This window comes from Rhinatrema bivittatum, chromosome 2 (genome assembly GCF_901001135.1).
Source record: "Rhinatrema bivittatum chromosome 2, aRhiBiv1.1, whole genome shotgun sequence".
NCBI classification, from domain to species: domain Eukaryota; kingdom Metazoa; phylum Chordata; class Amphibia; order Gymnophiona; family Rhinatrematidae; genus Rhinatrema; species Rhinatrema bivittatum.
In genome coordinates this window covers 225030697-225054895 of record NC_042616.1, presented here as the reverse complement: position 1 = coordinate 225054895, position 24199 = coordinate 225030697, and the positions used below count along the sequence as shown (strand labels likewise).

At 42.8% G+C, this 24199-nt stretch overlaps 1 protein-coding gene across 2 annotated transcripts in view; it reads left to right on the top strand.

Moving 5' to 3' along the window:
• The window catches only part of RFTN1 (raftlin, lipid raft linker 1), a 355139-nt gene that overhangs the window by 194850 nt on the left and 136090 nt on the right, over window positions 1-24199 (top strand). For both annotated transcript variants that reach the window (XM_029589243.1, XM_029589244.1), the window contains exon 4: window positions 1023-1131. In XM_029589243.1, the coding sequence (XP_029445103.1) occupies window positions 1023-1131 (109 nt within the window). The remainder of the gene's footprint in view (window positions 1-1022; window positions 1132-24199) is intronic.

The following is a 24199-nucleotide window of genomic DNA, read 5'->3' as shown; positions in this document are numbered from 1 at the left end:
GTGACAATTGGTTTAAACTTATTTTCACCCTAATTTTAGATTGATTAAAGAGTAGCTCCAGAGATGTAGATGCAGCATCTCAAGGCCTCCAGCAACTGCTGGAAGCCAGTATGGGCCAAAACACATGCAGCATTTCAAGGCCCGTTCCCCACCAGCGAGTGCGCTTGCCTTCCAGTGCCACTGATGTGGTGTTTCAAGTCTCATCTCCCCCCCTTCCACCAAGCAGCCAAAGTGCCTGCTGCTTTATATAACCAATGCAGCATTTGAAATGGGCCACACCCACCAGAAGAGCTTCCCACAGGCTCCCTGGGCCCCATGAAAAAGAAGTGCAGTGCTACAGGGCACGAGAGCCTCAGTCAGCATGCTGCCGGAGGAGAGGGGAGATACCAGGAGCCAGCACTAGGAAGGATGAATGTTGTTGCAGTGGGGTGGGTGTGGGGAGAGAGAGGGACATGCTAGGCAGGGGCTGGGGCTAGAGATTGTGATGCTGCTGAATTGGGGAGTGGGAGCATCTGGTTTATTGTACTGCCTTCTGTCCACCACAATAAACTTTGATATTTACCTAGAAAGATAACAAGTCACATGTTTCCACTGATATTCTCCTGTTTTTGTTTTTGTCATAATAAACCCTGATAAATTCCTGGGAAAATTAAAAAATGAAAAATGAAAATGAAGGTCCCTATATATTATGCACGTAAGAATTTGTAATTCGCACCGAACATATTAGGATTTGCAGACTATAAAATATTTTAAATAGTCAGCTGCCTCAGCAGAGGCTTCCCAAGGCCGGCCACATTATATGTATGAATAGTGGTGGAAAACTGTAGCTTTTAAGTGGATGGCAATGTGGATACTTTCAGGACTGAATCAAATACTTTACACAAAAGTCTTGTGAAGCTCGTTGGTCTACATGCTACTCTGGTAACAAGTCTTACTTGAATGTTTGAATCACTTTTTCAAATTATCACAAGTGTTATTAATCAGGTATGTATGTATGTTGGTTTTTTTTTTAATCCATTTAGAAATGAGAAGACGGACGTGAACAATGAAGGATACAGCTTGGAGTTAGAATTTGTTGTATCCTCAGAGCAACTTGCAGGCAAAACAATGATACCAGATTTCATTGAAAAAGTAAGTGGATGCGTTTTAGTTTGAAACAAATTACATATACATATTTCTGCTGTGATTAGTGCTGCAGCTAGTGCTGCTAGGATTTGGGATAATTCCTTTTCATGCAGACTTTCATTGTACACCTTTTTCTTGTTCACATCCTGCCAGGTCGATAATACAAGTGACCAAATGGCCTACACTACTATTTTCAAAGAGGCTATCTATCATCTGGCCTGGCTTCGTTATAGTAATGTGTTTTTTGCTTATTGAAAAACAAGAGATTTTCCCAGAAAAGATATCTATTGCCCAGACATTTAAAAATCCTTTTGCTTGAGGATGGGTATGATTTAAAAAATAATTTCAAATTCCTTTCAGTCCAGGAGTTTTGCATTCTTACATTCCAAAATTGATCCAGAAGCATGAGACTACCAGATATGTATTCTGTGAATCACTGTTGTGGATCAGATCATTTCCATTTTCTTTTTGCTTTGAAATAGCATAGAAATAACTTCTGGTTATTCACATGGCATTTCATCCTCCTAATAGATCAGTGGTGAAGCAATGATCATTTAGGCCCTGATGCAGGCCTCACTGGGACATCCCCTGCAATCTCCAATGACAATGACTTCCCAGAGAGGGAGAGCCAGAACGACTGTCAATTTGAGCTGGTATGGTTCCCACATAGTATGGGAGCAATGCAAGCTCGGGGTGATTGGGATACATAGACACACCCTGATTCTGGTGGAACCCTTTTCACTGTTTGGGGCCCAGTCCAGTTGTACTAGTTGCTCCCTCTCCCTCATTACACCACCACTGCCATCATTCACATGCACCCCTTGTGGTTGACTGGATTCTAATGAGGCCTTAAAAGAATGTATTTATCCTGGGGCTAAATCCAACTGTCACGTTCACCACTTGTCTTGTCTCTATGGGTGGGGTCTTGTCTTTTGGGAGGAAGGATGACCTTCAAAGACAAGGTGTGTAAATGGATTTCCCTTCCCTCTGTGCCTTCTCACTGATGATGCTGCAGGAATCAGACAGGACACAGTTTGGGTGTTCAAAATTAAAGTTTACTGCGATTTCTTCAGAATAAATAAAGTCCAATCAGTTAGGAAAAACTGGTCCAGTCTGGCATTTTTCACTGAACTCCTCTCTCTTCTCTATCTCTGTATCCTTGGTGCTAGCTTCTGGGATAGAGCTTACCCCTTTGGCGTGTATGGATAAGTTGTCCCAGTTGGGCAGGGAAATCCTAGGTGTGAGGGGGATTCCCTTATTCCTGAAAAATTGTACCTGAGGTTCAAGCAGGTCCAGTTCTTCCAAACCCCAGCCTGTATCCTGTTTCCCCAAAGGGTGGAGATCCAGTGATGGGTCTCTAAGCTATAGTCTCTTCTCTCTGTCAATCCAAACTCCTCTTGATGGACCTCTCTTGGGGAAAGGTCTGAAGATGGAAGAAGTAGGGCTGTAGAAACCCAGTTTCAGTGTCAGGAAGCCTCACAAACCAAAAGGGGAAAAATACTTTCAAGGTCCAAACTTCCTCTGAGGGAATGATTCTCCACTGAGCCTTTCTGACAGTGAAAGGGTTACAGGAACAGCATCTTTCCTCTGGGCAACAGATTTGGGAATGTCCGGACTCCAATAGGAACCAGGTTTTCACCTCAGTCAAAAATCTCCAAAACTTCTGAAAAAAAGACTCTATACCAAAACTGGGAACTAATCCTAACAGGCCAGGGATGCACTGTAAGGGATCTTCTCCCAAAACACTGTTAGCCCAAGAGGCCCTAACTCAAAACACAGATAATTGAAACAGCCCCTCATTCTCCCAAACCCATATCAAAAAGACCACACTGTACAATGACCTAGCCCTTCCTTTGTGCACTAGGAGCTTACCACTTCAGCAATCCTGTGTGGGAGGTACTGTTGAGAATGGTATGCCCCTCTATAACTGGCAAACCCAACAGTAGGAGTTAAGGCCATCTATTAATGACCTAGAAGGTTTGTACACAGGGAAAAGTGAGTTGAGTTGAATTCTGACAAGCATCCCTAATGCATTTCCAATGTTTGGCAGTCAAACTCTTCCTGTGCTTGCTGAGAGCAATAGCCTGTACCCTAGTAGGTATGTAGCAAAGACACATGAAGCTGCTATACATATGCAGCATTTAGACATGATAGCCTACTGATCGTGATTGTTTGAGTAACTGACTTACTGTAGCCCAACACTGTGACTGGGAACATAAACATGAGGGGAGACAGGAATCAGAATAAAATTAAAAGTTGATATCCCGTCCAACACTTAGAAAGTACAATTGTCTAAGGCTTTTAAACATTTATAGCAAAAATTCTTGGCTGCAGGAATGAAAAAGTTAAAAAATGTGGGAACTGAGTAGTTGATGAAAGGTAGGTTTTGCTTTTCCCATCTGTGGATTTAATTAGAAGTAGAGAGACCCTTCTACCCAAACAAATGATGAAACCCATGAGGAAAGACGGTGATAGTGGACCTAGTACTTACAAATGGAGAAAGTGTTTCTATTTTATAGAGATGTGAATCGGAACCAGAATCGGATCCGATATCAGTTCCGATTCACATCTCTATAGATGTGAATCGGAACCAGAATCGGATCCGATATCAGTTCCGATTCACATCTCTAGTTTCTAATGTTCAGATAGATGCCCACCTGAGCACTAGTGATCACCAGACAGAATGGTTTGATGATGAAGCTGGAGAGGAGTCACACAGTCACTGATTTGGTAAAATGGGGAAATATCCTAAAGAGGTGCTGGCAGGGTGGAAGGATATAGATGAAGTGAAGAACAGTGGGCTAAACTAAAGGAATTATAGTAAGGGCAACAAATCTTCACATCAGGAAGTTAAATATAAATAAGAAGAAAAATAAATTGGTATGGTTTTCCAAAGAGGTAGCTGAAAAAGTAAGAGCAAAACTATTTGCATTCAAAAAGTACAAAGAATCCAAAATAATAAGGGCATGTTTTGGTAAGTTTTAGGGGAAGATTAATTAATTGATAGGAAAGAGACAGGAAGATAGGGAAGCCGTGAGGTGTCCCATTTATGTACCAAAAGCCCCTAAAATACTGGACTTTTTTAAGGCCTCTCTCTCTCTAAAACTAAAGGCTGTATTTTTTGGGACTTCCCATGCTGAGAGACAATTTCGCAATGATTCCAGTTATTATTATTTTTGACTTGTTTCCTGTAAGTGGACACTGCTATTAAAAGCAAATAGACAGTTGAGTTGGAACCAGGCAAATAGCCATGACTGAAGTCATAGATGAAGTGATTGCCAGATATTGATCGGCTGATGATACTGCAGAATTGTGTTCTAATAAGAGACCTTATCATATGGGAGCAATCACAAATGGCCTCATATTGAAATGCCTTACTTACACCCCCATGGTATGGGAGAAGAAATCAACAAACATGCAATGTAGCTAAGAACCATTTTGGTCTCTTTTGACCCAAATAACCCGGGACAAACTGGGTGCCTTGACATTTAAGGGGATGTAGGTTTGTGTTCAGGCCCAACTGTTGAATCAACAGATACATAATCTTTACTGTTCACTGCATGGAAAGCATGATAAAAGGACTAGGGGCTGAGCCTAGAGTTTTGGCAGTAGTCAGCCCCAACACGTGAGATCAGAGGAGCAGACTATGCGGAGGAAAGGAGGAGACTTCAGCATCGGAGAGGCATTTGATGGGCCTTGCATCACAGGCCACGGTACAAGACATCTCATTTTGTAAGTGGGTAATGGAAAGGACCTGAGCAGTTAGGTACTAACTTGGCATATATCATATGGTTGTGAGAAACTAAACCTGAGAGAAAAAAAAAATAAAATATATATATATATATATCAATAAAAAGAAACGATACAACTTTACCTTCAATAAAATACCGATTATATACATTATCTCAGAGTGTTTAGATCTGTGCTAGAGTGAGTGCCAGAGCGGATGTATGTAGCACTGTTGTTGATATACATCGCCTAATTAATCCATTTACCAACTGGGCTAAAACCTGCAAGGGTATATAATATATATATTAAGAACCCAAACTTCCATCATTAAACTTCCTATAATAAGTATAGAAAAGAATAAAGCTAAAAAAAAGTGGGGAAATAGAATAGTAAACATAAAAGCAAAGAAAAGAATAACAGACAATAAAGTGAGGTGGTGATTTTTTTCAGGTATATTATTTAAAGAAGAAAGTATAGAGGTGGGTCTGAAAGACTGAGATGGCAAAAAAAAGGGGATTCTTTGGAAGGGATAAGGGAAAAAAACAGAAATGCTAAAAAAAAAAAAAATCTGTTTGGTATTTCCTAAAGAAGAGATTGGAGATGGAGCACAATTCTTGGTGCACGTATGCATGGTAGTGGAGCACAGGCCGCACCATTTATGGAAGAAAGGGTTTGTGCGGGTCTAGGCACCAGGACTGGTGCCTAGACCCAGTACTGAGGACTAGCACTGAGGACTCTTTCCGGCATTGAGGACAGGCCCTAATCAGGCCTCCTATGGCCTACTTGTGTCCTGGTGCTTGAAAAATGTCACTGTCCACTTGGAGGATGGTGCTAGAGTGACATCATTTTGGTACCTTCCTCTGAAGTGGACAGCACCAATAATCAGCCATAGAAATATAGAGCCGTATATCAATATGGCACTGGCTGCACCAGTGGAAGGCACCAAAGTGGTGTCCCTCTGGCTTCATCCTCCATGTGGATGACATCATTTAACAAGTTCTAGGAAGCAGGCAAGCCCACTAGAGGCTCAGGCCTATGCCCCAGTGCCACACCAAGGCCTCAATACTGGGGCCAACCTGGGCCTATGCCTCAGCACCAGGACCAGGCCATAAATCCTGGCTCCTATGCTGAGCCTAGGTCTCAGTACTGAGACCAGCTCTCAGATCTGGACCCTGGCACCAGGCCTAGGCCTTGGCACCAAGACAGGCCTCATTGTCAAGCTCTGGCACCAGGCCTCAGTGCCAGGCCCAGGTCACTTTTTGCCCTGGAGCAGCCCAGTTAGGTCCACTGAAGGCACTTTAAAAAAAAAAAAAAATGTTAGCAGTTTGGGGTTTTTTTTGTTTCGGGTCTTTTTTTCCTAGTTTAATGTTTGTTTGTTTTTTGTTTGGGAAATGAACCGAATCCAAAGAAAGAAATCCTCCCCAAAACTAAAAAAAAACAACCTAAAACAAAAAAAACCTAACCTGAAGATTTTGGGGCTGCATATCCCTAGCAAAGATTCAGTGCAAAAAAGTAGAGTTCTGTATTTAGGGTGCAGAAATCCAAGGGAATGGTACACAATGGGGCAGATTTTCAAAGGGTTATGCGCATAACTTACACACGTAACCCTGAAAACCTGCTCTTGCGTGCGCTGAGCCTATTTTGCATAGGCTCGGCGGCGCGTGCAAGCCCCGGGACGTGCATATGTCCCGGGGCTTTGAAAAAGGGGCGGGAAGGGGGCATAGGCGTGGTGCCAGTCCAGGGGCGGGACCGAGGCCTCCAGCACAGCGGCTGTGCCGGGGGATGGCGTGCCTGCAGCTGGCCGGCATGCGCAAGATATGCCTGCCAGAGGCAAGCGTAAATAATTGAAACAAGGTGGGGGGGGAGATTTAGGTAGGGCTGGGGGGTGGGTTAGATTAGATAGGGGAAGGGAGGGGAAGGTGGGGGGGAGCAGAAGAAAAGTTCCCTCCGAGACCGCTCCGATTTTGGAGTGGCCTTGGAGGGAACGGGGAAAGCCAAGGGGGTGCACACGTGTGCACCCCCTTGCACGCGCCGACCCCGGATTTTATAACATGCTCGCGGCAGCGCGCGCATGTTATAAAATCAGGTGTACATTTGTGCGCGCCGGGTAGTGCGCACAAATGTAACCTGCGCGCGCAGATTTTAAAATCTGTCCCAATGTGGGCAAGAAACTGATCTCTGTTCTCACTTCCTTTCCACTTCATTTCCCAGTGAATTGCATAGTGATCAACTCCCACAAGCGTGGGATCATTTTGATTCAATGACTAAATTGGAGGTTATACAAATAGGGGCGGATTTTCAAAGGCCTGCGCGTGCCGGCGGCCTATTTTGCATAGGCCGCCGGCGCGGGTAAAGCCCCGAGACGTGTCGGGGGGCGGGGCCTATTGACGCGGCGTTTTGGGGGCGGGCCGTGGTGTTTTGGGGGCGGGCCCGGGGGCGTGGCGCCGGCCCGGGGGCGTGGTCGAGGCCTCCGGAGCAGCCCCCGGGCCGGCGTAACTTTGCCGACAAAGGTAAGGGGGGGGGGTAGATAGGGCCGGGGGGGTGGGTTAGGTAGGGGAAGGGAGAGGAAGGTGTGGGGAGGGCGAAGGAAAGTTCCCTCTGAGGCCGTTCCGAAATCGGAGCGGCCTGGGAGGGAACGGAGGCAGGCTACGCGCGTATCTTATAAAATCAGGCGTACTTTTGTTCGCGCCTGCTGCGCAAACAAAAGTACGCGCTCGCGCAACTTTTTAAAATCTGCCCCATTGTGAAGAGCATGAAGAATACTAGGTGTGCCCTGTATCTGGGTTTCTCAGCCACCATGCAAGTTTTGGTTGAGAACTTGAGCAAGCCTCTCACGTCCTTAGTAAATAATTTGCTAGAATCTGGTTTGCTACCACCTGTTTTGAAACAAGCGTTTGTAGGCCTTTTTTTTTTTTTTAATTGGCTGCAGATCCCTTGGAGCTGGCCAATTACCATCCAATTTCCTCTATACATTTTTTCACAAAGGTTATAGAGGCTGCTGTTCTTAAGCAGCTGCAAGAACATCTTGATTTATATGGGGTTCTTAACCAGTTCCAACTTGAATTCAGGCCCAACTATAGTACTGAGTACCTAATAAGATATTGTCTGGATATTATCTGCCGAGGTTTCAATTTAGGAACTGGTTTTATTATGATCCTCCTTAACATCTTGGCAGCATTTGATACTTTAGACCGCAATATTCTTTTTTTTCTAGGCTGATACAGATTGGTTTAACTGTAAAAATTCTAGCTTGGCTCCAGCCATATCTCTCTGACAAGTTTCAATAAGTTAGCATGATTTGCAAACCTTTCAGTGGTTTCCCTTGAAGACCGGAGTGTCTCAGGGGGTCTTCCTTATCTGCTCTCCTCTTTAATATTAACTTGCAAACTAGATGTCAACTTCTTTCAGGGCTTGGTTTATATTATCGCTTCTATGTAGATGATGATCAATTTATTTTTCCCAGTTTCATCTGATATCAAGACAACTTTTGATTATATACTGTGTCTGTTTTCCTCACTGCTATAAAAGCTTGGCTGTGCAGTAGCCGATATCTCTTAACCTGCGAAAGACAGAGTTAATCAGATTGAGCAGTACCCCTTTCCTAACTTTTTTTTTACTTTTGAGGATGTTATTCCAAATGGACTCAGAGCTTTCCTTTAAACCTCATATAAGGACTGTGGTTCAAAAACCTTGTAGGAAATTAAGGATACTTCATAAATTGAACCTTATCTTGAACCTGAGAATTTCTGCACAGTTGTGCAGTCACTCCAGCCTTGACTGTTACCTCGTTGAAGGCTCTTCAAGTTGCACTAGATTCAGCTGGCAGAATCCTTACTGGTACACCCTAGTTTGATCATATCACCCCTGTTCTATATTCATTACATTACTTATCAATCGAATGAGGGATCCAGTTTAAAATTTCTATTGTTGATTCACAAAGCTATGAGTTCAGCAGCACCAGCATATATTAGCTCTTTACTAAAGATTTATTTTCCGTCAAGAAATTTGCGATGTGCTAGGCAGTGCCGACGAGAAGTTCCGAGCCATAAATCAATAAGGCTTGATGATACAAGAGACAGAGTTTTTCCAGCTGCGGGCCCTTGTGTAGTGTTACCTGATAACACTACACAAGGAAACCTGCTGTAAAACCTTCAGGAAACATTTTAAAGCATTTTTATTTAGAGAAACATTGGAGCCCATTAAAGGTGAATTTTAAAAGCCCACTGCACGCACAAGTCGGGCTCGCGTGCCTACCAAATTTTAAAAGCCATCCTGATGCACGCGTATCTCCCGCTGCATGCACATTTCGCTTGATTTCAAAAAGTGGCATGGTTTGAGCATGATCTGGGCAGGTGTGGACATTTTGGGGTGTGGCCCTGGTGTGTGCTCAGATGCACTGCTGCATAAGTTTACTTCTGTAATGGAGGAGGTGAAAGGTGTAAAAAAAAAAAGAAAAAAAGTCATTTTGGAGGGGTTTAAAGGGTCTGGAGTAAGTGGGTGGAGTACAGGCTATCAAACCAGAGAGGTTTGGGGGACCTAGCTCTTAAGTGGGGAGAATTGGTGGATGAACTGGTAAAATTGTCAATGGTGTGATCGTGTGCCCGTTATAACATACCACTTACATGGTAGAATCGGGATTTGCACACCCACTTAAAATTAGGTGCCCATGTACACTCGCTCAGGCTGTTTTATAATGTGCAAGTTATAAAATTGATGTGTCCCTGGGCATGCGCCGGCGCACGTGTCACAATGTGTGCCTGAGCACCGCTTTGAAAATTACAATCCCTAGGAGGAAATCAGTATTTGAGTATTTTGTCAAATTTTTAGATTTTCTGACCACAATTTTGTGTCTTTTATAAATTTTATGGATGTGCTTTGTAAACCGCCTAGAACCTTTGCATAGCATAGAATCTTACTTTTTTTTTTTGTTTTTAATAAATAAATTAAATGCGCACTGACTAGGAGAGAGACATTGGAGTGATCATATCTGATAATCTTAAGGCAGAGAAACTATATGATAAGGCCAGAGCCAGAGGGAGATGCATAGCTAGTAGAAAAAAATGAGGTGATAATGCCTGTATACAGGTCATTGGTGGAACCTCACCTACAGGCCGATAAAATACAGTGCGCTCCGGTGAAGCGCACTGTTAACCCGCGTTTGGCCACGCGTTTTCGACGCGCTAGCTTTACCCCTTATTCAGTAAGGGGTAATAGCGCGTCGAAAATGCGCATCCATCCCCCCCGAAACTAATAGCGCCCGCAACATGCAAATGCATGTTGATGGCCCTCTTAGTTATTCCCGCGCGATTCAGTAAGTAAAATGTGCAGCCAAGCCGCACATTTTACTTTCAGAAATTAGCGCCTACCCAAAGGTAGGCGTTAATTTCTGCCGGCACTGGGAAAGTGCACAGAAAAGCAGTAAAAACTGCTTTTCTGTACACCCTCCGACTTAATATCATGGTGATATTAAGTTGGAGGTCCCAAAAGTAAAAAATAATTAAAAATATAAAAAATAATTCTTGGTCTCCAGCTATAGCCAATCAACCAGTTCAAATTAACTAAGTTAACCAAGTTATAAAGTTAATCAAGTTATCCAAGTTAAAAAGTTAATCAAGTTATTCAAATTATTCAGTCATGCATATATCCACAATGCTTTTCGAGGAGAATACTGAGGAGCTGCACTTCCTGCAGGGGTATATGTACTAGGGCTGATGTCAGATTGAAATCTGATCCATCTCCAACTGCTATCAGGAGTACACTATACCCATTGGTCCTGAGTCCATCTGTCTACACTAAGGAAAATGAAATTATCAGGTAAGTAATTTCTCCATTTCAGAACACAAAATGCTATAGAGCAAGAGGTCATGGTTTGAGGCTTCTAATGGGATGTCTCAGGAGCAACATCAGAAAATATTTCTTCACAAAGGCAAACACATGGAATGCATTCCCAGTAGAAATGGAGACAAACACAGTAACACATGGGAAAAATACAGATGATCCCTAGCGGCAAAAGATTTAAGGGGAGAGCCAAAGAACAACTGGGATCTATGACATTGTGCTAAAGATGGAATTGGGCAGATTGAGTGAGCAAAAGGTCTTTATCTGGAGTCATATTCTATGATGGCATTAGCAGGATATTTGGTAGGGTGCAATATTGCAGATGCCCCCTTCACTTGCACAAGGGTAGAGGCAAGCAAAGGGGAGAGGTGATAAGGTCAATACAAAGCATGAAGAAAGGAAGCACAACCCTGCAGTACTGTGGGCAGTGAGGTGGCCAGGTTGGTGTCAGTGGGCTATAACACCTCAGAAACTAACTAGGTTAATGCTGGCCAGGTATTGTCTATTATATCTGTAACCCACCTCGGTGTGCCTATCCTGAGCGAATGGGGTCATAAAAATATTTGTTTCTCTTCAGGGCTGGGACCTGTCATGGTTAGCTCTTTCATGTTCCCTCTTACTCCCAAGACCAGATCCTTTGTAGGTAGTGAGGAAGATATATTTCCAGGGCCCAATGTGACAGCGGTGACCTTTTTACACATTCCTTTTTTGTCCTTTGTGTTCCCTGAGGGAGGGTACTCGTCCTTAAGGTGAATGCAGTGAGTGTAAAATGAATACTCTGGAGCCACTGATTTAGTGTCCAAACCAAAATTAAAGTCTTTACTGTTTAACACTGGTGATGAATGACATAAACTCAAACTGCATCATCATAGAATTCTCTTCTCAATTATTTACAGTTTCTTCCCCTCTATCTGCCCAGGACTCACTTATATCAGGGCCAGGGAAAAATCCCCGTGCTTGGATTTAGAACAATGGAGTTCCCAGATGGGCAGGGTCTCTTAGAATGGTCAAAACTAGGGATGGGCATTGGTTTTTTGATGGATGAAAATATCGTACGATATTTTCTAATCCATCACGTATCGGGGGTCCCCAAAAATGTTAGGAAAACCCCATGAAATTTTTGTGTGGTTTTCTTATCGTTTTGGGGGGGGGGGGGGAAGGGGCACACAGAAAAAAACCCCCCAAACCCATCCCGACCCTTTAGATCTAATTATTTACAATCCCCCACCCTCCCGACCCCTCCCCCCCAAAAAAAAACTTTCCTAAATTACCTGGTGGTCCAGCGGGGGTCCCGGGAGCAATCTCCTGTTCTCGGGCCGTCGGCTGCCACTAATCAAAATGGCACCAATAGCCCCTGTCACATGGTAAGGGCAAAGGGCCATGGCGCCATTTTGTTTAGTGGCAGACGACGGCCCGAGAACGGGAGATCGCTCCCGGGACCCTCGCTGGACCACCAGGTACTTTAGGAAAGTTTTGGGGGGGTTGGGAGGGTGAGGGATTGTAAATAATTAGATTTAAAGGGTCGGGGTGGGGTGGTTTTTTTTTCGGCTCGGGACAGCCAAAAAAAAAAACTGTCCGGACCGCGGGAAACAGAATTTCCTGTGGGTCCACAACTCCGGAACCTGAACAGATTCCGGCACCCGATTCACGTCTCTAGTCAAAACCCCTTACAAATTGAAAAAAAATGGCAAAAGTCTATGGCACAGAGATTAAATCGTCTCTTTCTCTCCCCAGGCTGGTGAAACCAGATAGGTGATCCCAATATTGTTGGCTTTCCTTTACTCATGGTTAGCAGATCTTCAGGATTTCTTTAGTTCTTACACACTGTTTCTATCTTCTTCCTGGATCCCTGATGGGAAGAATCCCCTTGAAACAATCAGCTCTCTTTTTTAGTCAGGAAGGAAGGGCAGCCAAACTTCCTCCTTGATCTTCTAACAAAAGGATTTCTTTTTCTGCTGTTTTCACTCATTTTTCCTATTTTTCTCGCTCTCTTTTATATTTTCTTAGTTTGTTCCTTTTTTTATTTCTCATATTTTTATTTGCTTATTTAACTTTTTTTTTTTACGCTTTTTGCCTTTATTCTCCTTTCCCCACCTCCTCCCTCTCTCCCCTCCAGTTCCTCATTCTCTCTAGCCTCTTGGCCTGTTCCCCTCCTCTACCTCACCACTTCTTTTCCCCTGGTGGGCAACCGCTGTGATCTCTCTCCCTGGGCAGGGATCCGGCAGTAGCAGGATTTCCTCCCGGGCTAAGGCCTGAGGGGGCAACATCACACTAGCTGTTCCCCATGTCCAGCTCTGCTGCAGAGTAAGCAGCTCCCCACCTGGGCTTCTCCCTGGCCCACTGAAAGAAATGCATGGTTATGGTGTAGCACTCTGTTCTGGCAGCTCCCACCCTCCCTTCTGAGCAGGCAGTGCATCCATGGCACAGAGACTCAACGGGGTAGCCACATTTTTTCTTCTCTGATTGGCCAGCCAGTGTGCCCCCCCCTTCAGGATTGTTCAAGCCCTGCCCCGATGGCCCTCCCCCCCCCCCCCACCCCCCAGTTTGCTCACCCCTGGCATAAGGCACTGTAAGATATATGACCATGAACAAGTAATACATGGTTTCTAGATTTAAAAAAAAAAAAAGCCCTAAGATATACCTTGAGCAGACGTTGCATTTCATAATTTCTTTCTGCATTTATCATTTAAAGGCTAAATTATTTCACAAAGACTTTAAACTCAATATTCATAGGCAAGGTGACAACTAAATCCAGTCGTCTTCAAAACGAGAGCAGACATGCTGGTCTGTCAATGTGTGGAGCCAACCCAAAGAGAGAAAGGGAAATGCTCATATTCAGGGTTTTCAAAAGGAAAAGAATTTTTCAGGTCTTTTGAGAATTTCACAGTTCTCATTTGGTTTCCCCTGTTAGAAGAAGGCTGGGGAAAGTTTGAAATACCTTCACTCCACCAACCTCCAGGTCTCATGCATATGGTTCAAGGGGGCTTAGCAGCCTTGGTCCCTTATTATGGGGAAAGCTGTTTCTCTTTCTGAATTTAATGGGCCACAATCACATTGGACAAATGGGCAGAAGAAGTAACTCTCAGCAATTGCTCAACAGAGTTTGCAAAATTTCCCTCAGATACCAGTCATCGTTGTTACTAGGACTGTTGTATTAGTTCTTAGCATGAGCAATACGAAGGAGTTTCCTAAAAGGGCCAAAGGTTTTATAACCAATGCTAGATTTGAAATTCCTAAACAGATGTATTAAAATGAGACAATATTCAGATGGAGAAACAGAAATCAAACAGCTTAGTTGACATTCAATAATTTTCTTTGCTCCATAGACCTCAGAGAGACATATTTGCAGTCATTCACATTGTAAATGTTTTTAATTTGCCATTCAAGATCAGCATTTTGAACCTATTTATCTTCCATTAAGTCTGAAGACAGCAGAAGAGTTATTTATAAAATGATGGCAGGCCAAATGACATCTGTTCACAAAGAGCTATTATATTCATCTGTATCTGGATAACTGCTTAAGCCAAGCCATATATTTTCAAGCAGCTCATAAGTCTATACTGAGATTTTCTCAAGTCGTCTGGTGCTACAGTGGATCATTAATATAGGGAAAAGCTTTTTTTCTTTTTATACCTGACAGTTTCCTCCTGTTCCTTTGGGCTTCCTGCTCAGTTAGAACTATGGCTAGGATCTGGTACCATGAGCCTTTATTCGCAACTACCTAGGGGTTTTTCCCCTATTTTATATGCCTTCCTGGGCCTGAGAGCATAGCTCTGTGTGTGTGTGTGTGTGTGTGTGTGAATGTGAAAAAGAGAGAGAACGTGTATGTGTGTGTCTGTGTGTGAGAAAGAGAGAGCGAGCATGTGTGAGAATGATGTGTGTGTGAGAGAGTGAACATGTATGTGATAGAAAGTATGCATATGAAAGAGAGAGAAGAAAGTTTATGCGCAACAACTTTTGCCTCTCCCACCCCTTGCTTGCTAATCCACGACAATCTCTGTGTGACTGGAAATCAAAAAGTTCCCAGGTATTGAGTTTGGGGGATTTTTTATTCTTATTAGTTTTATTAGGGGGTGTTTGTGTCTGCTCTTTTGAAATATTTTATTGGTGTTTGAGAAATGTTTACAAATTTGTATATGAGCTTTTAATTATCAGATGTTTTTCTGTTTGTTAGCTGTTTTCAAATGTATTCTTTTTAGTATGGTTTTATTATTATGATTGATGTTTTATATTTCTTGATGTTATTGTTTGATGTTTTATAAGCAATTGTGATGCTTGTTTTATCATTGTTGCACTGCATAGAGTCTGCCCTATTATGGTCTCCAGGTCAGTTTTTGTCTGCACATTTCTATTTATACTTTTGGTTTCTTCATTTTATAGTTGGTGAAAGTCTATCTTTGTTCTGCATGTATTTTTCTAGTATGTATTTTCTGTGTAGGGATTTATAGCAACTTGGCTTGCTCTCTTTTCCTAATAGGTGTATTATGATATGGGGACTTTTTAAATATTCACAATGTTACAATTTCATAGGTAGAATTGTTGCTGTTTGAGTGCTGGCAATTAATGCAATTTTTTATATGTGAGTTTTACAATATTGTCTTAATCCTCCTTTTCACATACACTGTTAACTAGTCGCCTTGGCAAAAAGATCTCTGATCCAGTCCTTTGGGTGACCGAGGGGTAGGCCCTTCCCTCTGGCATCAGTCTTTCCACCCAAAAAAAAAAATCTTTTTCCACAAAAAACATACTCGAATGCATAAGATCCTGGGGGTATCTCCAGCTCTCCAACCTACTCTCCAGTCACTTTCCCACTCAAGAATGAGCATGCTCCAGGGGAAAGACCCAATGGGGATTTCTCAGAGGCCTCAAGTCTTGCCTTGTATACTTCTGTCTGTATAAATCGAAAAGTTTTAAAGAAAAATGTGTATTATCATGTAATCAAAAGAAGGCAGTTGTAGTTCCTCTTTTATTGATCTTATCAGTTTGCATGCAAAGTAATAAACAGGTTGCAGTCCGTGACCAAACTTGGGAGAGCTCTAGGTGTCACGGATGAAATTAACACTTTAAATATGAACCAGGTACATTGATAACAAGCTTTTAACAAATCAGCAATCAGCTTTTGGTGGTCTAATTTAATAAGCATTAAATTCCTGTAATTTTCCTAAATTCCTGTAACTAATACCAGTGCATAAGCTTATATGTTGCCCATTTGAGCTAATGATCAACTTTGGCTGTAAACAGCTTCTTATTTCTATATAAGGTAAACTTTAGCCTCTAACAATTATTTATTTATTTCTCCTAGGGTGCAATAGCCATATGTCATCTTTGGTTCTCTAGCCTTTACCAGTTTCTGCAGCCATCTTGTCATTTGAGTAAATGAGGAAGTTTCTTTTTCTAACTGCGTATCAAGGGCCTACAGCGCGGTCTGTCATGATGGAGGTTAGCAAAACCTAAGTGAAAATTTCAAGTTAGACATCCTGAAATTTACCACACCCCAGAAGCTTTTCCTCCAAAAGTGTGGGGTCTTGGTTATGGGAAGATTCACAAATCTTCAAAACCCTTCTCATTATCCATTGATGGCAAAAATGTACATGGAAACAAATTCTGGTGACTGGCAAAGCCCCCTCATACGCCTCCCTGGCTACAAAAGGACAAATAATTAGCCAGGATGATGGTGCAGATTTTTTTTCAGAACACTCTAATACTGTCACATGAATACACAAAATAAGTGCAATTCAATCTTACATTTCCAAACCGCTTGGGTAGCTAATCCAAGGGAAATTACTATGGCCAGCATAGAATTCATGGAATACATTTCAAAAGACATACTTTTGCAATATCACAGGACACATAGAACATTTGCAGATCATTGACCTCCTTGATGAAGATAAAGTACATCATTCAATTAAGTCACTTTGACCTTACCACCATTCACCTTCATTGGAGACGTGGAAACCACGCCACACTTTATTTGTATCTTGGAACAGGAGGAACCATCCCTTTAACTCTAGAAACCTATAGTGTGGCAGCAGGGACCACCATAATAAAAGGACATGTGAGAATGTGAGATGGCAGGGACCATCTCTTAAAGCATTAACTTTGGAATCAAAGTGATCTTCAGGTGATATCTTAGGGAAGGAGCAGTTAGAACCAGGCGCACTAGGCCTCTTCCACTATCCTTAAGTGGGGAACAATTATAACTATCCACTATTATTTACCCATACAGGGGAACCCCCATTAGTAAGGAGGGGCGTGTCCTATCAGAGGCAAACCCATGTCAGATAATAGCATGGTCAAACACATAATCCACTGTTACTACTGGCGAACAACCTGCTGGCATGGAGGGGAGTGTCCTGCTAAAGGCATACTCAAATTAAATAAAACATGGTCAAAAATAACTCTAGTACAACTTTCCAAACATTGAACAGTCAGCTCATGGAAGCAGAGAGCTCCACAGCCATGTGCACTAAATAGTGAGAACCCATCACCTATGTTTTAGGGAAATATCTACCATAGCTTATTCTATGGTCATGACTGTTTGTGTTTTAGCACGCTGCTGAGGTGCTTGCATGTTAACATATAGCAAACAACAGCCTCAGTTCAAATAATGTAACTCAATGGAAAATGATAGAATCAAAGAAATATACTAAACACCATAAATAATTTTTTGGGGATTTTTATGGAATTTTATCTCAAATAGGTTCAATAACTCTTAGCGTCATATAACATGAACCACATAGTCATTTCACACAAACCAGGAACTACAACCAATTATGCATAAACATTCCTACCCACATATTGAGATCAGCATTTTAACTTTACATTCAGGGTCCAACTAGTATTCTTATAGCCCTGATCTCTCAGATCTGGAACTTCAATGGCTCTTGAAATGCCAGGTGCCTGTTGATAATAGTGGGCTAAAATAGATGGCCCTGCAATACAAACAAAAATAACAGATCTTCCCAACAATTAAGGTAGCACCCATTTTTGGATATTAACTTAGCACAAATACACTCACTGCAACCAGCAACATGATCTTGTATCAGAAAAATCAGCAGAACAACAGTTCACTTCATGACTACAGCAATGACCCAGGCACAAGCAATAAACCCCAGGTATCACTCATACCCTTTTCGTATTCTTCAGGAGGGAGAGGTTCATAATGGTTTAGGTGCAGCTTTTTAACTAGAGCTCCTTTAGGTTGTGTATATAGAGGCAGTAGGCACTCGATCTGGGCCCTATCCATTCAACCTTCTTGACCGATATAACGAATCTCATCTTCATGAATGTTCCTCCCTCCTTGCCTGTCCCGGATCTTTCTTTCAATGGCCCCGGAGTAATCAGTGTGACTCCACATGAACTGTTTGTCTTTCTTATCCTTGATGATTAGTTTGTCCACATGTTCCCATATCCACTCTTCCCTATGGTGTTCCACATAGTTTATTACATGCATGGGAACATATGGGTAGCACAGGCAAACAAGGCCCAAACCTTTCTCAAGTCCAGTTTCTTTGCAGGCGAAGCACACCACAAAGTTTGCCCACATTCCACAGTATTCGGGACAAGCCAAGACTTCAAAAGTAATTGAATGGACCGATACATCCCCAGCTACCATATCCTCGGGACCTCTACTTCCAGGGGAGACACTGCCCAAGGATGTTGTATATCCTTCAGAGACTTAGTTTTTGGGTACTTGCCAGGTTCTTATGGCCTGGTTTGGCCACTGTTGGAAACAGGATGCTGGGCTTGATGGACCCTTGGTCTGACCCAGTATGGCAATTTCTTATGTTCTTACCCACTCGATGAAGGCACGAGCTGTCCCATTGATTCAACTAAAGGCTACATGAAGGTGTGGTCTGTACTCTTGCGGCAAAATTCTAATATTGTACAAGGGCCGCTCACTACCACGTTGCTTCAGGGTGTAGCAATAGCAAAAAGCTGGTGGGCCTGTTTTGGATCATTCTTCTCTTTCAATAACGTCTCTTCCATTTCCCAAACTTAGTTGATTGAGCCTTTGGCTGATTCCCTTTTTCAGTTAGCAGGTCTGCAGGATTTGTCTCTCTGAACTGCTACCAAGGATAATCATTTTGTTTATACAAAGCTCTCTACGTCTGAGGGAGTCCCTCTTCCTTGGACCTTCAGAACTTAGCCCTTTTTCTGAAATTCAGTTTTTTGAACTTTGACTTCTTCCTTCCCTGGAGACCTGAGAACCCTGACCTTGGGCCCCAGGCCATCTTCTTTTGACAGGAACACTTCTCTCCAGGCACCTCTCTGTTGAGAGAGGGCATGACTTTAGGTTCTTTCCTTGTGGCGAGAGAGACACTGGTTCCACCAGCACCTTCCTCTTGGAAAGGCACTCCCAAATGTCACTGTACTCATGTGAGCAGAAAAATGTTGGCAAACTTAAGACGTCACCCGCTGAGGAGTGTCTAACATCCCTAAACTCTCCACCTGATCTGACATCCCTTACATGGGCAGGGTTTGTTGAGACCACTGACTCCACACTATCAAGGGGCAACTACTCTAATAAGGGACAAATTTGTGGCTCAAGTTACACATCATAATAATGCTGACAGGAGCTTAGAATTGGTAGGCAAGCAAGACTATATTCAGTGCCAGACTTTGGCTGTTGTCACCCCCCAGGCACTGTTAGTGCTGTGCTACCCCCTCCCCCAAGCCCCCAGAATTCTGATTCAACTCCCCCTCCTGGACCTACGCTCTGATTTATTTCCTCGCCTCCTTAGACCTCTGATGCAATTCCCCCTTCTTCCCCTGGACCTTCAATCTGATTCTCCCCTCCCCTACTGATCTTTGATCCAATTTGATGCATGTGAACCTCTGATCAGATTTCCCTTCATCATCTGTGCCCCCTCCCTCCCCGAAGGCTCTCCAGTTCTTTCTCTCCCAACATCCCCAGAATGTTAATGGCCTAAGCACAGGCTTAGTAGATCTGTGAATAAATCTAGGCCCAACTACATTATTTTATACTCTTCTGCAGACAGATGTGGTGCATCTGAAAAACTAAGATGGAGCACGTTATAATAACAGCCAGAATATGCTTTATGGTTGCAAAATGGTCAGTCCAGGACTTGGCACTCTGTTTCCACGTTGAATAACAAATCTTGATTTGCAGTTAGGCCATTTTTTTCTTCAAACATAATGTTGGATCATTTGAAAAATTAGAAAGAACAATACAAATTCATTTCTCAGGCACTCAGTATTGAAAAACATCTTGGAGGATCAGTAGCAAACACAGGCCTAATATTAGGAGTCTTCGCTATCTACTCATAAACCACAATAGTTCAATGGTGATCGGTGCTTTAGAGCATGTGCAGATTAGGCACAGGTAAAAATTATATATTTGTTAAGCAGAATATGAAGGAAAACATCTGTTAACGTGTAAAGTTTATTGGACCTATTTACATGTTTACCATGGTGTTGAGATACAAGCTTCATGAGCGGTGCAAAGTTATTTCAACAACATTCCCATGAGTTTTGATGTGTGTGCTCTTAGAAACTGCTATGCCAGTGACTGGGTGGGCCATGCCTTTCACAAACAAAATGAAAGCTACTCATTGTAATTTGCAAATATAGTGGGAAAATTTCCCTGAAATTGTGCTAGAGTATTTTCTGTTAAAAAACCCCACAAAAAAACAAAGAAACAAAACAAAAAAAGAAAGAAAAAAAAAACAAATAGGGAAATCAATGGAAAACTCTTAAAAGAGAACATCAGTGTCTGAGCTAAACTAAAAAAAAAAAAAAAAAAAAGTTTAAGAATTTCTTATTCGGCAGGTGCTGAATATGTAGACAGGCGTAAAAGAATTTGTAAATGGAAAACGCTCCAAACTATATATTTAGAGAGAGGTACTTACCCTATTAATATAAAACAATCATTACTTTTTTGAGAAATCATATGTGCACAAAAAGTTAGTAGATGTTTTGTCTCTGATCATGCTTGGGGTGGTTTATTCCATTTCTTATAATTTGTTATTTAATAAAATAATTATCTTGTGGATTATTTAATCCATTAAGAGGTACTATCCAGTCCTGACCATTTTCAGTATTTGAGACTGCAGTTATGGTTTTGGTCCTAGTCTGTCTGTTTTATTCATTTCAACTCGTGAGAAGGCATCTAAGAGTGTGGTGGCCACAGTGACATCACTGATATGGTATGGAACATGGTAATGGATCATTATAAGTAATCCAGTTGAGCTGACAGGAATTCTAAGAAAAGCTGTCCTGCAGCAAAAAACAGTAATGACAGAGTCCCCCTTCAACACAGACCAAAGGCCGGGGCAGGCACAATATGTGTGTGCAGCTGACGACGGTAGGGCAGGGGGAAGGGCGAATTAGACGGAGAGAATATACGGAAGGGGAGGGGAAAGACAGTGGTGGGTGATGTAGGGAACGCAGGGAGGGGAGAAGGGGAACTGTCGTAGGACAGCCCAAAATTGAAAGCACCAGCGCATGGGAAAACACCCTCTTTTCAGCAGCTGGCGTCCTAGCAGCAGTTCCCGCCCGCCCATCCCATCAACAGGAGGGTTAGCTAAAGAATTTAGATAGTCTCAGCATAAGCCGGGAGGCCAGATGATAAGAAAGGGTGAAGCAAAAGGAGCCCACAATGGAAGTTAGCTCCGAACGGCGATGGGCACAGCTAATTAAGTGCGACGGAAACTCACACTTCAATGATGGGGAAAACTAGAGACAGCAAGTAACAAGTCGAGGCCCCAGACTTTTATGGAGCAGGGCCCCGGCCACGTCGCGTGCTAATTAGCACCAACAGTTTGGGTCTTCAACGGCCGGGATTTCAAAGTTTAGGAGCAAAAGAAGTAGCCGATGGACTAGAGTGAACCTGGTCACCCTGCACGTTTGATAGTCAGGCCCAGTTACAGGTTTGTAAGGTTTGAGTTATAGCAGCATGCATATGTTTTAATACTGCTGTAATGTCCTATGTAAAATGGAATTGTTAATGAAAGCTTGTGCTGTGGCCATAATGATCCACATAAAGATGTTTTTCGTGATTGAATGAGTTTGGTGTTTTTCATTATAAAAAAAAAAAGGTAGCAAGACAGAATTATATGCTTTTGGGAGGGAGGAAGCTTGCACCTGCACATATTGTGGTAAAATCAACACTTCAAGGGAAACCAACCTGCAGTAATGTTCTGTGGTCAGCAGTCAGCTGCTGCTAGTGTGATAGGGAAAACAGTAATAGTAATCCTCAGATGAGCTGGTTTGGGTGCAGGGTCAACCTTAGAAAAAACAGCGCCCTGCGTGAGAGTCAAAAATGGTGTCTCCTCTCCCCACTCCGGGCCAGCACAATAATATCTTTGTCCCCCACTTCCTACCTCTCTGGTGTGATCTTCTCCCACTGGCGGGAGAAAAGCAGCACTTCTTACCCACACCAGTCTCCTCTGCCAGCTTCAATATGAAATTTGAACTGTGAGAGGCCGGTGGGTACCATGAGAGACTGTAGGCCTTGCACAGTTCAAACTTCAAAGTGAAGGTGGCAGAGAACGGGTTGCAAGTAAGAAGTGCTGCTCTCTTTCTGCTGGCGAGAGAGGACTGGGGTGGGAGACAGGTTCAGGAGTTAGGGGGTGGATCGCGCCTCAGTGGGAAGACTGCTGGCAACACTACGCTGAAGTTGGCCCTGTCTGGGCAGAACCAAAGGAGTGGCAAGTTTGCAGCAGTACTGATGGGAGGCAGTCAGCTGGAGAGGGCTGTGAATTTTGTGAGCTGGCAAGCATGAATAAAGAAACCTAAACCACAAGGAAGATGTAACCTCATGGAGCGTACTGGCAATACACCTTGTGCATCCTGTAGTGCTTGTAGCAGCAGCAGTATAGAGTCTTTTGAGTGTTGAGAGTGCAGATTCTTGCATCGATACACTGGTTTGTTTTGCACCAGTATTCGAGAGCATGGGTAAAAGAACAAAGATGCATTCATTTGAAAAGTATGCATGGCTTGTGAATGCCTGAACTAGATTGGATACACTCGGCCACTTGACTCAATGGCAAGAATCATGGCCCTTCTCCTTTTTTTTAATTTTCTCAGACATGAAGGGGGTCACTTTCAAAGGCACTTGCATGCATAAAACTGGGTTTTCCAGACATCAGAGCGTGTTTGAAAATGGCCTCAGCAGATGTGTGTGTAAACGTGTGCACTGAACACGATTTCGCGAATTCTTTTACACACATGTTAAATAGGTATTCAGGGAGTGGAGAAAGGATTTACGCACATACTTTTGATTTTTAAAAAAAATACATTTAAATCCACATGCACCTCTTGAGCAGGGGCACATATACCATACGGGTTTCCGCGAACACCGACAAATTTTTAAAGTGGTTTTATGCACAGATTCTTTAGCCTATGCAGGCTGTTGTAAAATTACCCTCAAATGCTTACTGAAACCGTTGTAATCCATTGTGAAGGCTAAGTAAACAAACAATGCCTAATTGTTAAACATGGTAGATATAAATATACTTCTGTAAATGTATACATAATCAAAGGAAAGCTTCCATATTCATACAGTTGTGTCATGCCTGTCATTTCATATAGCAGAAAGCTTCTCCATTAACAAGTAAATTTTAAAAGGCGCACACATGCGCCCATGAATGCACATATTGGGCACGTGAGCAAAACTATGTTCAATTTTATATCGTGTGCAAGTACACGCGTACCATTTAAAATATCCCTACTGCACATATGTGTTGGGAGTCTTTATGCGCCTACTCGCAAGCGACCTGGGGAGGGGAGGGCAAGGGAGAAAGGGAGAGACAATCTGACACTCTATATATCTCCCACTGTAAGAGGGGCACTTTCAAGTCAGGGTGGGTTTTGGGGGGCAGTGTTATGAAGGTCTACAGACCCTGTGCCCTAGGCAGACCAATGTAACACCGTTCCTCCTCCCTCCCCCCCCAAAAAAAACCCCACCCTGAGTTGAAAGTGCCCCTCTTACAGTGGGAGACATTTATTTATTTATTTATTTATTTATTTATTTAAAACTTTTCTATACCGACATTCAAGTAAATATCACATCGGGTTTCATAGAACTGAGGAAACCATTAACTAAAGAAATGCGCAGTTACATAAAACGTAAGGGAACTAAACTAGGAGAGAAGGCTAGAATAGCAGGGTCAAGTACCTGGAAAGCAATGGTAATGAAAATTTACAATTGTGTAAGAATTATAACAATATATGACTATTATTTACAGTATGTACAATATGTATCGTAGAGCAGTAGCTAGTAATATGGTAGTACCCATAGAAGGAGCGACGGATAGGGGGCTGAGATCTGGGGGCTGCGGGGTTAGATAAAGGCTTGTGAGAAGAGCCAAGTTTTAATTTTTTTTGGGTACAGTGTTCTTGGCGAAGGTGGGCGGGCATTGAGTTCCAAATAGTTGGTCCAGCAATGGAGAGATATATAGAGTGTCAGATTGTCTCTTTAAAAGAGTCTCTCTCCCTCTCCCCCCCCCCCCCCCCCCCAATAGTGTTCAGGATTCCTCTGGCT